A 16,063-nucleotide genomic window follows, 5' to 3' on the forward strand; every position below is an offset into this window, starting at 1 on the left:
TGACTGTTTGAATTGAAGACCCACCTCTCCCCCTCATTCATGGGTCAAGAGTCCTGTCTGTTATGCAACACAAGTAACGTTAAGTCTCCCCCCATCAACTGGATGTTTTTCAAATCATTTGCTACTGGTCATTATTGGCTTCTGTTATGTCATAAACGTTTTTCTTTTCATTCTGCATGAAAACATGAGATTGCATTTTTTTCTCCACCACCACTACAAGTTTCATGAAGTAAGTAACATATAAAATGAGGTGTCCTTTTTGAGTGGAGTTCTCCTTTAACCTGCTTTCCTATTCTGGAAGCATTGGGCAAAAAAGAAGAGTCATACTTGTTGTCAATCCGTTGCAAAGCTGTCTCATATTCACACACACACACGGTCCACCCAATCATGTATTCGAACACTACTGGAAATAAATAGGATCAGTATTAAGATGAAAAGCTTGCTTCACATATAGTGTCATGGGAATTGGAAACAAACTACACAGTTGTGTAGCTGCAGCAGAAACCTTAGCAGCTTTTAAAAGTATTTGGATGAGAGATTTTGAAAAGTGAGGTACTTGTTAACCAGACAAGCTTGATGGACCAAATGGACTCCTCTCACACTTTTATAATGAGAACAGAAGAAGCTAAACTCATCCTCGGCCTGCTGTCACACATTTCTCCAGGTCTCAATGACCGACTAACTTTTTAACCTCTCCCTACATTTTCTTTAATGACAGCTTTTCCTCATCTTCTCACTCCTTTTCCCCTTTCATCTGCTTTTGGCTTTGTTTCCTCCTGTTTTTGATTCCTGCTGAAACATTGCATCTTCAACATTTTTTTATTTTTCAGTGTGGAAGTAATTATTAACCTTTTTTTCCTTTTTAGATCCACACTGACGCAGCCCTACACTAACATCCATTATCTACGCACATGGTCACCGGTAAGAAATTGTTTGGTGCCCCTTCATTTCCTCACACAGAGAGGTGGGCCACCGTGTCAGTAAGCCGGAGCTTATCTAGTTGAGCTCAAGGAGGACTTTTGCCCCACAAGTGGGTCTCTAGTTTTCTATCAAAATACAGATGTTGGCACTTTCTCACTCAGCCTCACTCCCTCTTACCTTATTCGCACTTTTGTCAAACTCAGGGTTTTGGGGGGGCTGAGCTCATCCTGGCATACTAGGCACCTCTTCACTGATGGGCACACTCGCTCGCACAACACCAGCTAAAAATATGCAGGTCATTAGGATGTGAGAGGAAAACCCACCAAAACACGGGTGAAATGTCCAGACTCCACCTGTTCAGTGAGCAGGTTCAGGTCTGAATGATAATTTTTAACCCATATATGAACGAGACACATTATTGAGTCGTGATTATTAGCTTAAATGAGCACCACTTCTCTCGCTCAGAATCGTGCAATAGCAGTAAGTGGATGCCACCAACTTGCGTTTGTCCCCAGTACATATAGCGGACTACTGACAGTAACTCAACACTCCCCCCGTCTTGAGATGAGAGTCTGTGGGTGGTATCTTTTTAAATCATTTCTTTCTGTATTGCTAAGCTTTTTCAATGTTTGCTTTCTTTTTCAGAATCTCACCAGAGAAATGAATAGGTTCAAGTGTTGAGGTGTGTTTGTGTGCAATGGAGGTGGGCAGAGGAGGACATCAGAATTTTACCCTTGATGAAGAAGAAGAGCCCACAGAGCAGGGTACAGATGATGAGGACTTGGCCATTTTGGAGAATGAGGAGGATCTGGACTGGAAACCCTCTGCTGTGAGACAGAGTGGACATGGGCAGCAGGCTGGCAATTTTGCTCAGAGGCCGTCTAATTTGATGCAGAGCCATGTTCGCTTCCAGCAGACATCCATCTGGGGAAATCAAAAGGGAAAGCTGGCTTCCATTCGTCTTCTGAACTGGAGTAGGAAACGGGCCAAGAGCCAGGGAGAATGCAGGCAAACACAAGCAAGCAAGTGGAGAGAACACAGTAGGTTGGAGGAAGATAAAGAAACATCTCATGCCAAGCAGTATGGTGGCACCACCACACAAGAAGTGCTGCGGGCAGGTGGTCATCCACCCTTTCATACACTTCTATGCCCATCTTCACTTAGGAACTCCTCCGGTCCCAGCAGAGTGGATCTTTCTTACCAACGTGCATTGCCCACAGCTGTTGCTTCCATTTGCCCTAACCGCAGTAGTCGGAGAAGAAAGCCAATTTCTCCCACACAGTACCTGCAACCAAATTCTGGCTCTCAGACTGAAGTTTGCTGTGCCTCGTCTCCTTTGAGATCAAACGACCACCTCAAAGTTGAGGATACAAATGGCGGTAGAGTGGGCACCATACAGCAGGTTTCCACTGGTAACATTAATGGTCTGCATTTGTCTGCCAGTCCAGACAGGCAAGAGTCAATCTTGGATCATGACTGCCACATTGACAATATGCCACAGAAATACTTAGAGGGTGCCAGTCTTCGCAGAGCAGAGCAAGCAAAGGAGTATACACAAGCCGTCTGCCCTGGCCAAGAGAAGAGGGCGCAAGTGCAGCCACACAAGAGAGACCGGACTCTAAGTGATGCCTCGGAATGCAAGGAGGCTGACCTGGTAAAGTTCATCCAGCTGATTGACGAGAATGGGGGCTACTCCACAGCTAAGCTGGTGCCCTGTGTTGATGTGGAGATTGAGGAAGATGATGGTGTGGAGGATGCATGCAACAGGGTCAGCAAGCAGTACACCGACCGCTCCCCCTCCAACATCCAAGAGGTGATTGTTGATGACAAGCCATTCCAGTGCAGCGTGTGTGAGAAGAGCTTCAAGCGAGCGTGGGAACTGTTCAGCCACGAGGTGGTCCACAACTCAGACCGGCCCTTCCACTGCGACATCTGCCAGGCCACTTTCAAGCGGCACTCGGACTACAAGAGCCATCGAATGGTACACACTGAGCACCGGCCGTTCTCCTGTGAGATGTGTGGCAAAAAGTTCAAACGCTCCTCGAATCTGCAGGAGCACCGGCGGATCCACTCAGGCATTCGTCCATTTCTCTGTTCGTGCTGCGAGAAGAGCTTCAAAACTCCTTATGAGCTTCAACGGCACATGCTTATACACATGACGGAGAAGCCCTTCAAGTGCAGTGATTGTGGTAAGGACTTCCCCACTACCAACACCCTCCTGGCACATCAACGACAGCACTGTGACGATAAGCCTCACGTTTGTGGCATGTGTGGTAAGAAGTTCACCTACGGTCACAGCCTGAAGGTCCATGAGAGGGTGCACACCAACCACAGGCCCTTTGTCTGCCCCATCTGTAACAAGGGCTTTAAACAGTCCAATGCCCTGGCCAGCCATGAGCGGGTGCACACAGGAGCGCGACCCTATGTCTGCCAGACCTGTGGCAAGGCTTTTAAACAGAGCTCTTACCTGGTGATCCACCAGCGTGCCCACACTGGGGAGAAGCCGTACCAGTGTGATGTGTGCCAGAAAGCTTTTACTCGCCCATCGCTGCTGTTGCAGCACCACAGGGTTCACAGCCAGGAAAGGCCCTTCAAGTGTGGCTTCTGTGACAAGTACTTTAAGGACTACTCCTACTTGACTGTTCATGAGAAGGTGCACACTGGCCAGACGCCCTACAAGTGCCAAGTCTGTGACAAAGGTTTTGCACATCCCTCCAATTTGTTACAGCACCAGCGGGTGCACCGGACATGGCAGGAAGGGGGTGGCCATCCACCTCCTACCTGTTTGTGAGGGGGGGGGGGTCACTGATGGTCATGTAACATCATCTGCATCATTCAGCCACTCCCACGAAAGGCTTCCTTTTCACCCAGTCTTATTCCCTCCATTCATCTGTCGGTTAATTCTAGTTGGAGCCATGGAGGTGTAGCACCTGAGGAGTTGAGAGGTTAGCCCCTCACAGGCGTACAGACACACACTGACTGGCTGGCCGCATGCATCTGATATATGAGGGTAACCAACAGGTTGGTAGAGAGACTATAGTGGGGAAATGATACTGTCCAGCTCTGCAGTACCCCAGTGCCAGTCATTGCACTCCAATCCAGTAGACTGGCATTGTTTTTATTCCATTTTTAACCAGTAAAACTGTGCTCAGGTCTTTCATTATCCATGGCAGTAATGGCACATCCCCTGTCATCACATGTCACTCATGCACAGATTGAAACGTGTCACCACTAAAGCTGATGTCCCGTTACACGACTTGTAGTTGACTCCTACTGACACTGATCTTGTCACCTGTCTGGGTCAATTTACATAACTAGAAATCGCAGAACGTGACAAAATACGCAACCCCCTGATGACTTTCCAGCACGGTTTCACATTTCCAAATGTGAAGTTTTGTCTGTGAAGGAGCCGGTGGCTTTGTGGAAGGCTTTACAGGAATGGAGAGTTCAGCCGTAGTCTTAGTCAACTGGTTTTTCTTTGTTCCGTTCTGTCATGGCATTTAAAATATGAGACAACAAACAGACAAACTTCTCTTCAGTGTGTGAGGTCCAAAACACGCGTGTTCTTTGTACCTTGTCAGTGCATTCTATGCGTTGTACTTGCAGAGAAGAATTCATGGACTGTTGTGGCTGTCATGCACACAGAGCCCACCTCTACAACTAACAACAAAATTGGACCTCTTTTCTTTTGTCGGAGTGAGTCCCTGAGTATGCCACTCTGTGATTGAATGTTATGTAATGTGACGGGGCCTTTAGGCCACACCAGCACAAAGGCACATTGATCATGCTTGTCTACTTGGGCCTCAGTGAGGCCATGTCACACAGGTGAAGGTGGTCACATTCCATGACGTTTCCAGTGACTTTCAGTTGTAGCCCTCAGTAACATAATCTGGGCGAGTCAGCGGCAGTATGCTCTTGTGAAATCAGTCACCTAATGTGACATACCCAGCGACTCGGTCCAACTAGTCCACGACTTCACTGGGGTGGGCTCTGTTTGCATGAGAGGTGACACTCAGTCAAGGCTCATCTCAAAGTAGAATGCAGAGACTAGGAAAAAGGAACAGAGGTTGCAGCTGAACTCACTGTACCTGTTAACCCTTCGTACAGTGCCAGCTCCATCAGGTAGCCTGCCATTGGCTGTCAGAAAAAGGGGCAAGCACGGCTGTAGTGGAAGGTCATCACTCAGTTGGTAAATGTGACGTGAGCAGCAGTTTTTCAATTGTGTAAAAGAACAAGATCAACAACTGCAGTTAGAAATTCTGACATACCCAACAATCCGAAGTCATGTCATGTGACATTGGGTTAAGGAGACAGCCCATGTGATACAGGAAAGTGCACGCCCCTTTAGCCCACTGTAAAGACACCCTTCATTATACCATCTGACACAGGTAAAGTCCCACCTTTCATCTCACGCCTCACCTGCTGTTGTCATTTTAAAATCTGCCCATTGAGTTTCTCAGCCCCAAATGATTTTGCACCCCATGTCCCATCATTCTGTACTGCAGTTATAGGTGGTCTCCCTTTACTTTAGTGCATTTCTGCTCATTCTGTTAAACATTAATGAAAGCCACAGTTACAAATCTCTCACTCCAGTTAGCTGTACCACCTCCAGGGTCAGTCCAGTAAACTGCATCATTGCAGCTTCATCCCAGTCATGTGTCACCCACTGCAATGGGAAGATGACTCCTCCTGTGCTCCCACCCCCCCTTTGTAGGCAACCCGACTGAAGCCCGTTTTCAGAATGTTTCATTTTTCCTGATCCAATCATTTCTCGGTTCCACCAGTGTCAAGTCAGGGTACAGTGAGCATATTAACCAGGGGCCCAGGATGAAGCTGCTGGACCTTGGACTCCAACATGTGCCACCTTTCTGGTCACTTCTTTCTCTGTCAGTTCCAGCTTTGTTCTTCTGACCCAAGTCTGGTGTCATTAAAGGTTTCTATTGCAATCTCCCCCTTGTCACAACATTTGAAAAGCTTCTTTCTAATGGGGGAACTAGCACATTCCTGGGGTGGACTATGGTGTGTCTCTTTATCGCCCCCATATTGTTAATCTGACCAGCCTGTTTCAGCTGGACAGAGGAAGATGCTGGGCTGATGGAGGGGTCTCTTAGGAGCTACATTTGTGGTGGACTTTAAATCAAATGTTTTCAAAGGAGTTGGAGGGATGCAGCTAGGCAAGCGGCCAGGTGGATGTGGTGAAGGTGGTCTGCGGTAGCTCAACCTCGCTATGAATTTTTAACCCAAATAGCTCCACCATGCCACTGATGAGGGCAATAATAACAACAGCAACTGAATCTTGACCTCTCTGTGCTGGGCTGTCATTTGTAATCTGCTCTCTATAAATACAGCAAGAATTCCAACAGCTCTCTTTGGTGGTCGTCTTCTGCCTTCTTTCATTCCCAGAAAGCCTCACCCCTCTGACTGCATCTGCCACACAAGTTGTGCAGTTGAGACCCCTGTGAAATAAATTTTGATCCCTTTGGTCTGGCAGTGGCTGGGGTTCCTAGAATACAATAGGATGGGATTGATTGGTCGGGGGGGGAGGAGGGCTGCCATGTCTGGGTGCCAGGTTTGTTGCTAACTCATAAAGAGCGAAAAGTCGACGTGAAGGACGTGCCTGATGACTGACAGGTGACCATTGTTGTCTGATCCAGGTCATGCTCTCTGTAGAAACTTGCTTGTTGCTTCCGGTCCATCCATTTGTGTGACAGTGCCCCCCTAATCATGGCATTAACTTCCATTCAGGTTGTCATGAGTCACATTGTGGTGTCTGTGATGACGCACAGGTCGGGGAGTCACACAGGAGGGCTCAATAGACGGCAACGTCATGAGGATTGACTAAGCAGTGACAGAGCATCACAAAAGTGTCAAGCATGTGCGGTCCAGGGGGCACAGACATAACACTACACAGCTGGCCCGAATAAGTTTCAGGTAGGCTTAGAAGGATCCAGAGTTATGATGTCACTTCAGTAGGTCCACCATCTAGTTCAAAACAGGACCTGCTTGAATTTTTCAAAGCATGGATTCAACAAGGTGTTGGACATCCCACTTTAGGATTTGGGTGCCTACCTTCTCAATGGCATTGCACAGTTCGTGTTGATTTGTCAGTCACCTGTTTATGCTATGAACCTCCCATCTTGCTTCATCCCAAAGGCACCATATTATACTGAGACAAGGGGACCATCAAGGGTAAACAGAAGTCACGGTCATGTCTGTGAAGCCAGCTTGAGGTGGCATGTGCCTTGTGATGTGGCACATTATCTGTTTCTAAGGTTCGACTGCAGTCATAGAGCGATACAAAAGGCCAGCAACCACCCTTGTGAATGCTTACTTGGTATTAGGAGGCCAGATGTGTGCCAAAAAGACGTTCATCACACTGCCATCTGGATTTTTAAGTTCTTGGTGTTTATGGCAAATTCAGTGTGCCTCTGTCAGCAGAAGCAGGTTTGGTTTATCAAGTGGCATCACTCCAGTCCTCAGTTGACCAGTTTTAGAGTAGCCTTGCCACTTGGAATTGACATGACATGGTCTTCTGCTGCTGTTGCCCATCTGCACACCACTTTGATGATGAGGTGGTATTTTATGTGTTTGTGACCTTTCCGTTAAACTCAAATGTGTGTGGCCAGTCTCCTCTGACCTAATGGTGTTTTGGTCCACACAACCGCCCCTCACTGGGTGTGTTAGGTTTATTTCACCCGTCTCTGCAAACTCTGGATGCTGCGAAGTCCAGGGAGGTTTCTGAACCGCCAGGTCTGGCAACCACTAATCACACCACAGTCCGAGTCACTTAGATCAGGCTTCTTGACCATTCTAATGACCTCTTGACCAACATGTGCATGCTATAGAGTTGGGCCCACATGATTGGTTGTTTGAAGGAGCTGGTGATTTACATTAACGAGCAGATGGATGTAAAATGTGGCCTCTGAGTGGAGATGAGCTCAGGATGAGGCCATAATGGCACACAAGTGTGAAGCTACTAAGGGTGGCCAAGGTGCCAATGTCACTCAGGTAAGGTGTAGTGTGACCAGGCTGCTGATGTCACATCAGTGAGCTGTAGGTGTGACTGGTGTGTCATACATGAAAGCCAGAATGCTGATGTCATATGGGTGAGTCGGGAGTGTGTGGCCAAAGCTCTGATGTCTCACAGGTAGGTGAGCTGGCGTGTGTAGCCCAAGCTCTGATGTCACACTAGTGAGCTGGTCATGTGACCTGAGCTCTGATGTCCCATGTGTGAAATGGGGGTATGGCCAGTGCACTGATGTCACACTAATGTGATCTTGTGGTGTGGCCAGGGCTCTGATGTCACACAAGTGATGTGGGGCTGTGGCCAGAGCTGTGATGTCAAACAGATGTTAAGCTCCACTGTGGCACAGGGTAGAAGAGCCTGCAGGAGGTGCTTCTGCTGCTGTTGCTCATTGTGATTTACTGCCTTTACGCTTTTTGCAGATTATTAAACTGTAGCTCGGCACAATGGTGGGTGCCAGTGAGAGCGGCAGCTGGCCTGATTGAGGCAGCCGAGGTGTGAAGGATGTTATATTTAGCTGGCTCGGCCCTGATCAGCGGTGCAGCTGCTCTGGTTTGTAATCGGCTCTCCAAGTGTTTTGGCGGCTGCTGCTGTTGTTGACGATGCTGCTGCCATGGCGACCAGGCCTCTGCTCTCTGTCAGCCACGTGGAGGCTTCACTTAGAAAGTGGTGAGATTTAGTTGGATGGATCAAGGGCACACTGGGAACATAGGGGGTCCAAGGTAGCCCCCAGAAGAGAATTTGGGTGCAGAAGTGGCGAGGAGGTCACCCCCCCACCCCCCAGACTGCTATTAATGGCCCATAAACACCTGCAAACTTGAGGCATGCTGCTTACCACTAGCGATCTTAATCTCCCCGCTCTCAGATCTCGTCATGTTCTGGTTCAAGCCGGACCCCTGGCTGTGGGCCCACAGCCACCCAGACGCTGCTTCCTCAGAAACATCAGGTGCCTTAGAAATGTGATCGTTATTATCGGGTTACTGCACCTCCACACGCTCGTGGTTCACCATTAGCACAGGGATTAGCAGCCGGCTGGAATCTACACAAAGTGCTGGAATCGGTTTTTCAGTGCCCTCGTACACCCTGCTTTTCTTGGCAAAGCCCACAATGGTCGAGTGGGCACATCCCAGTCCCAGAGAGCAGCCAGTAGCACAGTGATGTCCACGCTGCTTTGACACAACCTGTGTGGTCAGTGCCCTGTACAGGTGAACAACTGACCCTGCAGGATTCAGGCTTGAAGGGCAGGTGGGCTTCTCCAGTGATTACCTCAAAAATGTAACTCGAGGTCAGTGTTGACAGCAACTTCTGTTCTAATCAGTAATGTGTGCACAGAGCGCCGGTGGGCACCAGTGGGGGATGTGGCAGAAGGAAGGGAGAGCTCCAGGGACAGGACAAACAGTCCCAACAGAGAAGCTCGCTACCGGCTGGTGGGCCGAGGCACGGTGTGAAAGCAGAGAGTGATTGATGTGTCGATTAGCCAGGCAGAGAAGAGATCTGTGGCGTTAACATTGCTCTCATAGTCACAGCAAACTGCTGATGTGCTGCGCTGGCCAAGGGCCCAGGGCCACTAACTGGACAGCTGAGAAGCGGACAGGCGTCTGCCCAGCGAATGCCACTGTGACGATGCTTAAAATGTGGAATATTGGCATTCAGATCGTGCGACTGAAGTGCCCCCCGCCCATCATCCCCATATAGAGGACGGAGCTGAATGCAGAGTTCCATCTTGTCACCTCCGGTGACTCGGGTGCAGGAAGAGTGACAAGGGGGTGGGGAAGTGGGGGGAGCAAGTGGACTATATCAGCTGCCTCTGCTGAAGAGCTGCAGGAGAAGCCAGCAGTAGATGGAGAGGTAGCTCTGCATGTAGCACCCGACACACTCCGTGGGAGCCCAGGGTAGAAATCCTTCTTTGCTGTGAATCTTAGCTCTCACAGCAGACTTCAGTTACAATGACATCTCTACTGCTTGAAGAGATGTGTCACCTCACAGCTCAGTCTCTGTCCACCTTCGAGGTGTCGGACCACTTCCGGGTCATCAAGCAGCTGGGCCAGGGCTCCTATGGAAAGGTAATGCTGGCTGTGCACAAAGGAAAAGGTCAGTGAGATGGGTGTGCGGCTCGTGTCACGTGCCAGCCTGAGAGCTCCCGTTTGCAAAATCAAAACAGCTTATCTTTTTTTCTTTCTTTCTCTCCTCTTAGGCACCCCCATGGCACTGAAGCTTTTCCGCAAGAGCAACACGTCCAAGCTCTCGTTCCTTAGGGAATACACTATCTCACTCTGTCTGTCCAGTCACCCCTGTATCATCGGAGTCTTTGGAATTGTTTTCCAGTCACTGCGGCTCTACGGGTTCGCCCAGGAAGTGGCCATCCATGGTGACCTGTTCGAAATCATCGTACCTCAGGTAGGGTGGTGGGGTTTGGCGTCAGTAGACGTTGGTAGTGCAGGCTCCCCCTCTCTACCTTTATCCATCTGCTCTGCTTTTCTAATTTCACTCAGAGAGAATGGTGCAGACATTAGCCACGACTTCTCCCGATAAGCCTATCGGGCCGGAATGCCAGTGACCGTGGGCCGCTTTGAAGTCCTCTGCGGTCACACGCTTATCTCCAGCCTGACTGAGCCGTGACTGCAGTTTGTCACCCGTCACTTTTTGTCATGCTGTCTTTTTCTGTTCCATCCTCGTTAACACAAAGATCTGCTGCTCTTACAGTTTGACGCTTCTGTCAGGTCATTTCACAAGTGTGTGGGCCATTTGAACTTCCGCGTCAGGTTCCGTTTAGTGCTCACTGCGTGCTGTGCAGGTCCTTCCCATCAAACCCTTGGAAGTTCTCTCCTGTTTATCATAGCTGGGGGTGCTATGGTCAGGTGTGCAGAGTCTAGTGAAATTCTCACTTGCTTGTCCGACCAACATGCAACACGCCACCACTCTGTGGCCTCTCTGGTAAATAAGAATGGATTAAGATGCAGAACACCATTTTATTTATTGCTGAACGTCAACAGCAGCTGGCAATTCTCAAGCATCCCTTGAAAGTTAAACTCATTTTTTCAGTAGATGGGAGCCATATTGAGAGGGGGGCTAATCAAAAACACGCATTTACACACTTCCAGATCCCAGAATTGTTTTAGAGTTCCTGTAACAGCAAAAACACTAACCGGTGGTCCTCTGCAGTGCTGACTGCATGTGGTAACTATACCAGTATGAGGCCACTTGCCTTCCCAGTCCACATCTCATAAACCAACCATCGGCATCTCCGGCTGCGCCGAGATCTGTGGTGGTCGTTTACCATTTTCTGATATGTGCAGGTCACTTGTTCTCGCCAGTTTAATTCTTAGCAGTACACCTTCTACTTCTCCATTAATGAATAGACCTTACCCTTCGGCTTATTTACGTGTACATCATCTGCTGTCCCAGTTCAATTCTTGTTAATACAAAGTTTTCCCATTCTGATTATGCAGATACCATTTCTACCATCTCATTATTTCCCATTTGTGCGATTTATTTATTTGTTTTTTCTTGGGGATTTCCACATTATACATAGTGGGTGGTGTGGTATTGCTGCATAACGCCGCTCCTGCAGTATGTCTCCACACTTTAGGGTTTGAACCCTGGTCTTTAGTTATAAAGGACTCTGCTTTTCTTAAAATTGGGTGGAGAGGAGTACCCCCTGTAAGCTGATTTATGTTTTCTCCGAAATGAAATGAAGTGATGATGTTCAATGCATTCTTGATGATCACGGTGACGTGTAGCACGATGGTTGGACGTACAGGTAAGAATTTCACTGTCCTGTATACATGTGCCAATCTTGACCCTATAAACCTGTAAATTGTCACATTGGAGAATGGTGCTGTGTTTCACGGTGGCCCAACATGCAGGCAACAAGTCCACTGTACTCTGTACATTGACAATGCGACTTCCATTAATCCAGGCTCTTTGCTCTACCAGTTCTGGACAGTGCTGAGCCCTGGCTGTGCCATTTTAATTCTGATTATCACAGCCCTTTGCTCCTCCACTGCTCTCTGCTTAAACCAGGAAACGTTCCTTCCCAGCAGCGCACATCGTTCACTTCTCATTAATACAAACTCATGTCTTCTCCCATTCTGAGAAGTGAATTCTCTGCCTGGTTGTTTCCCAAATGTATGGACCACTTGTTCTCTTTCTTCAGTTGCCATTAGTGTAGACCACCGGCCCATTCCGGTACTTCATAACACAGGTTCCTTGCTTTCTTGTTTACTTTGGAGCTCCGATATCTGCTCACTGTTTTATAGTGTAGATCGCTTCCTCTTTCGATTCAAGTCTTATCAAAGTGGACCCACTCTCTCCCCAGTTCAATTCTGATTAGCTTGGACCACCAGTTCTGCCAGGTCACTTCCCTTCAGTGCATGCCCCCCAGCAGTTCCCTTGCTGTACCAGTTCAGCTGTGGTTAGTGATTATTTTATTCTGCACACTATCATTCCTGTCACTTGCTCCCCATGTTCCTTCTTCCCATTTTCTGTTAGGTGACCTCATAGACGGCTTACAATCCCCAGTACAATTTTCTGATTCTTGTGGGCCACTTGCTGTACCAGTTCAAGTTCTGTTGGTGGGGTCACTTATCTCCCATTTCATTATGACTAGCACAGACCACTTACCCCACTACATGTTTTTCTGCTGCATGCCATACGAGTTCTGTGTCAAGCCAAGTGCTAATACTTTAGCCCCCGTGCCCCCCATTCAGTCCCGATTTCACTCCCATTTATTACTGCATTCAGACTGCTTGTTGTAATTACTCTCTGTTTCTTAATCCAAACTGCTTTGTTTCCCAGTTTAACTTTGATATGTGCAGGCTGCAAGCCCTGCCACCCGACTCTCAAAAAGTATGCAAGGCTTGTTCTCCTACTTCAGTTTCTATCAATTCAGATGACTTTTAATCCAAACTGTTTTTTCCTCTCATGTTGTGCTAAGTGACCCTTCCAAAAGCGCAGACCTCTTGCTTTCCCAGTTTGGCTCTGATTTGTGGTAACCACCTTACTGGCCCAGTGTTATCCAGATTCCTGTAGGCCACTTTCTCTCCCGGTCTTACTAGTATGGAGACTTCACCTCCCCAGTTTCATTCTCACCACTGCAGACCATTTGCTCATTCAGGTGCATGTCAGTTGCTCCTCCAGTTTAGTTCCCAATAACACACATTTGTCCCTGTTTGATTCTACTAAACTCACCCCCTGCTATTTTATTATTTGCTAACAGTCCAAACTTTGGCTCTGATTGGAGGCGACTCCTTGCTCCCACATTTCCATTCTGGTAATGGCAGCTCATTTGCTCTCCCAGTTTCATTACAGTCAGTGCTGACTGTTTCAGGTCCCTGTTCAGTTCTGTGGACTTCTGTTCTGTTCCCAGTTTAATTCCCATTAACACAGACTGTTTGCACTTCCAGGTGCCGTCTGATTAGTTCCGTGTGCAGCCTTTACCAGGCTCCTTCCTTTTGTCCAGACTGCGTGGCCCCAGTTAGACCAAATTCTCCCAGTTCAGTCCTGGAGACAGCATACCGTTTGCTGACCCACATTTGTGTGTCTGGTTACTGCACTCCCAGTTTAATTCCCATTCACACAGACTACTTGCTCTGCCACGTGACATCTGGTGAGTGTTTTATTTGTCCTTTACCGAGCACTTTCTCTTTGATACTGTTTCATGTCCATAGTTCACTTTTGACTAATTTACACCACCCACGCGCCCAGTTCAGTCCTGGTTTGTGCACACTGTTTCATTCGGAGTACTGTACCTCACTTGCTGTCCCAGTTTGGTTTAGAGTATTGGGTATTCCTAACTCCAATGCAAACCGGCTACTTGCTGACTCACTGATGAGTGTCATGTCCGTCCTTTTCCAAGTCATTCATGCTCTCCCATTTCAGTCCTGGTTACTGCTGGCCCAGTTTCATTTGAATTACAGTACAGTACATTTGCTCTCCCAGTTCACACCAGACCCTTTCTTTTTAGAACAAATTGTATGCCCATCAGCTCACCATTTCAGACTGCTTGCAGCCCCAGTTCCATCCCAGCTGTTTTGCCAGTTTAATTTTGAATTAGGATGGGTGAACTGCTTTTCCAGATTTTTTTTTGGTCATGTGGCCCCCTCACTTTAGCTGCATGACACTCCTACCTAATGTCTTTTTTCAAATTTGAATCTTCACTCTCTGTTTGGCTGAATCCACTCTCCCTATCCTCTCTCTTCTCAGGTTGGGGTACCAGAAAGCAGTGCCAGGAAAGTCCTTGTCCAGCTCATTCAGGCCCTGGATTTTCTGCATGGGAAGGGGCTGGTCCATCGTGACGTGAAGCCAGAGAACGTCCTGGTTTGTGTGCCTGACTGCTCTCGGGTCAAGTTGTCTGACTTTGGACTCACAAAGCCACGTGGATCCCGGATTCATGGGACATCGGGGCCTGTCCCTTACAGCGCCCCTGAATTGACTATCTCGGAGGAGGAGGAGAAGGCGCAACATGGTACCACACCTCGCCTACTGGCCGAACCAAGCTTGGACTGCTGGGCACTTGGCGTCCTCCTCTTCTGTATTTTAACTGGGAACTTTCCCTGGGAGAAGACAAGCTGTTCAGATCCATTATATCGGGAGTATAAAACATGGTTTGACAGTCAAGAGGTGCATCACGGTGATCCACTGGCAGATCACACAGAAGCAGGAGAATCTTCAAGCCCCTCCAGCAGAGTGGGAGATGATGGAGGTCAAGAAGGACAGACCAGGATGACCGCTCCTACCCAGTTCTCCTCCTTCACCACCCTCGCCCTCTCACTTTTCAAAGGACTCTTGACACCTGATGCTAAGGCTAGGGCAGCCCCTAAGGAGGTCCTTCAGTATTTTGGGGGTGCCTGGGTGAAGGATAAAGCAAGGGAAGGCATAGAGCTGGGTACAAAAACACAGTCACGCAACTCAGAGGTGGCGGAGTGCCGGCCTTCATCTTTCAGCTGTGCCGTACAGACGGGACAGAAGTGGACTCAGCTGTGAAGCATCAAGCACTCAAAGGTCAAAATTTGGGGTTTTCCTGCCAAATGAACCTCTGACCTCTATTTTATAAGTTTATAAAGGAATTTTGTAAACTGTGATTTCTTTTTTTTTTCTTTTCTAGGTTGAACATATTCTTTATTGCAGTTGAATAAAATAATTTTTTCTGTAAAATGTGATTGGGACCTTCACAGAAATGGAAAAAAAAAATCAATGAGACAAAGCACGAACATTCTGGAGCATCAGTGTTCCTCTTCATCAACACAATTCACATTCTTGAGTTCTCTCACATACCCCCCAGGAAAGCTCCATCATCTGGGTTTGGTCACTTTGCACCAACATTCAGGTGAGACGTAAGACGCCCTTTAAAGCCGTTCTGTAAGTTGGCCGTCGTGTTTCATCTTTCCACTTTGGCTGTGATACAAGCACTTGGATTTGTGTGAAGGCTGTTCTGGCAGATGGAGCTGAGGAATGCCGCAGTCTATCTATAGCGCCTCACAATCCCACCTCGCACGCAGAACAAGTGAGCGGATTAACAGATGAATAAAAAGAGCAGAGGTTGGGCTGAGGCTGGAACTGGCCGTGAAAGATGGATGTGGAACGGTCTGCACCCATCTCGATTAATGTAGGGTCTGTCTTGCTGGTATGAAAGTTGTGATGGACAGGGGCAGCTATGTGATGTGTAACGGATTTAAGGCTGGCAGGAGTGCCAACAAAGACCAGGGCTGTGCAGATAAGAGGATTGCAGTGGTGGGCTTCATACTACAGGAGTCCTAATAATCGTGTGCCAAGTTTGGGGGCTGTGTGACTGCATTTTTTTAATCCAACAACGTCACCCACTTTGATGATACAAACCTGTTTAAGTTATTTAGAAAGTGCTGGAACCCTTTAGACACAAGGTAGGAACAGTTTTCCTGATCCTGCTTAATACAATCTGATGTTTTCAATATTTCCCCCCAAATGTTGCAATTTAAAGCCCCCTTTCCATCAAGGACTCTCACTTGTTACAATTTGGCTTTCTTTCCAAAGGAAAAGAGGTGGAAATTCAGGGTGTGATGTGTAAGTGGGTACAAAATTAACCTAACCCAAGAAGCAAAGGATTATAGCAGGGGGAACTTTTTCAGAAATAGCTGACAT

General features: G+C 47.9%; 2 protein-coding genes across 5 annotated transcripts in view; both read left to right on the forward strand.

Annotated features, from left to right (window-relative positions):
* LOC114666370 (zinc finger protein 454-like) overlaps positions 1-6,289 on the forward strand; it is a 36,134-nt gene extending 29,845 nt beyond the window's left edge. For all 3 annotated transcript variants that reach the window (XM_051919817.1, XM_028821201.2, XM_028821200.2), the window contains exon 2: positions 1,567-6,289. In XM_051919817.1, coding sequence (XP_051775777.1) covers positions 1,619-3,712 — 2,094 coding nt within the window. In that variant the 5' untranslated portion in view covers positions 1,567-1,618 and the 3' untranslated portion in view covers positions 3,713-6,289. The remainder of the gene's footprint in view (positions 1-1,566) is intronic.
* A 2,808-nt stretch (positions 6,290-9,097) lies between these two features.
* sbk3 (SH3 domain binding kinase family, member 3) lies at positions 9,098-15,100 on the forward strand. Of its 2 annotated transcripts, none has more exons than XM_028821204.2 (3): positions 9,098-10,036; positions 10,140-10,342; positions 14,150-15,100. In XM_028821204.2, exons 1-3 carry the CDS (start codon positions 9,892-9,894, stop codon positions 14,927-14,929), a joined length of 1,128 nt encoding a protein of 375 aa, XP_028677037.1. In that variant the 5' UTR covers positions 9,098-9,891; the 3' UTR covers positions 14,930-15,100. The 2 variants fall into 2 exon arrangements, with proteins under 2 accessions (XP_028677037.1, XP_051775785.1); XM_051919825.1 differs by having other exon boundaries at positions 9,887-10,008.
* The last annotated feature ends 963 nt before the right edge of the window (positions 15,101-16,063 follow it).

Source organism: Erpetoichthys calabaricus, chromosome 16, assembly GCF_900747795.2.
Source record: "Erpetoichthys calabaricus chromosome 16, fErpCal1.3, whole genome shotgun sequence".
In the NCBI taxonomy this organism is placed as follows: Eukaryota; Metazoa; Chordata; class Cladistia; order Polypteriformes; family Polypteridae; genus Erpetoichthys; species Erpetoichthys calabaricus.

Bases quoted from the DNA above. Each gene is read 5' to 3' on its own strand.
- sbk3 (XM_028821204.2), top strand. From the start codon at position 9,892: ATGACATCTCTACTGCTTGAAGAGATGTGTCACCTCACAGCTCAGTCT. The intron at 10,037-10,139 runs GTCAGTGAGATG...CTCTCCTCTTAG, and splicing joins GGCTGTGCACAAAGGAAAAG to GCACCCCCATGGCACTGAAG. The intron at 10,343-14,149 runs GTAGGGTGGTGG...CTCTCTTCTCAG, and splicing joins TCGAAATCATCGTACCTCAG to GTTGGGGTACCAGAAAGCAG.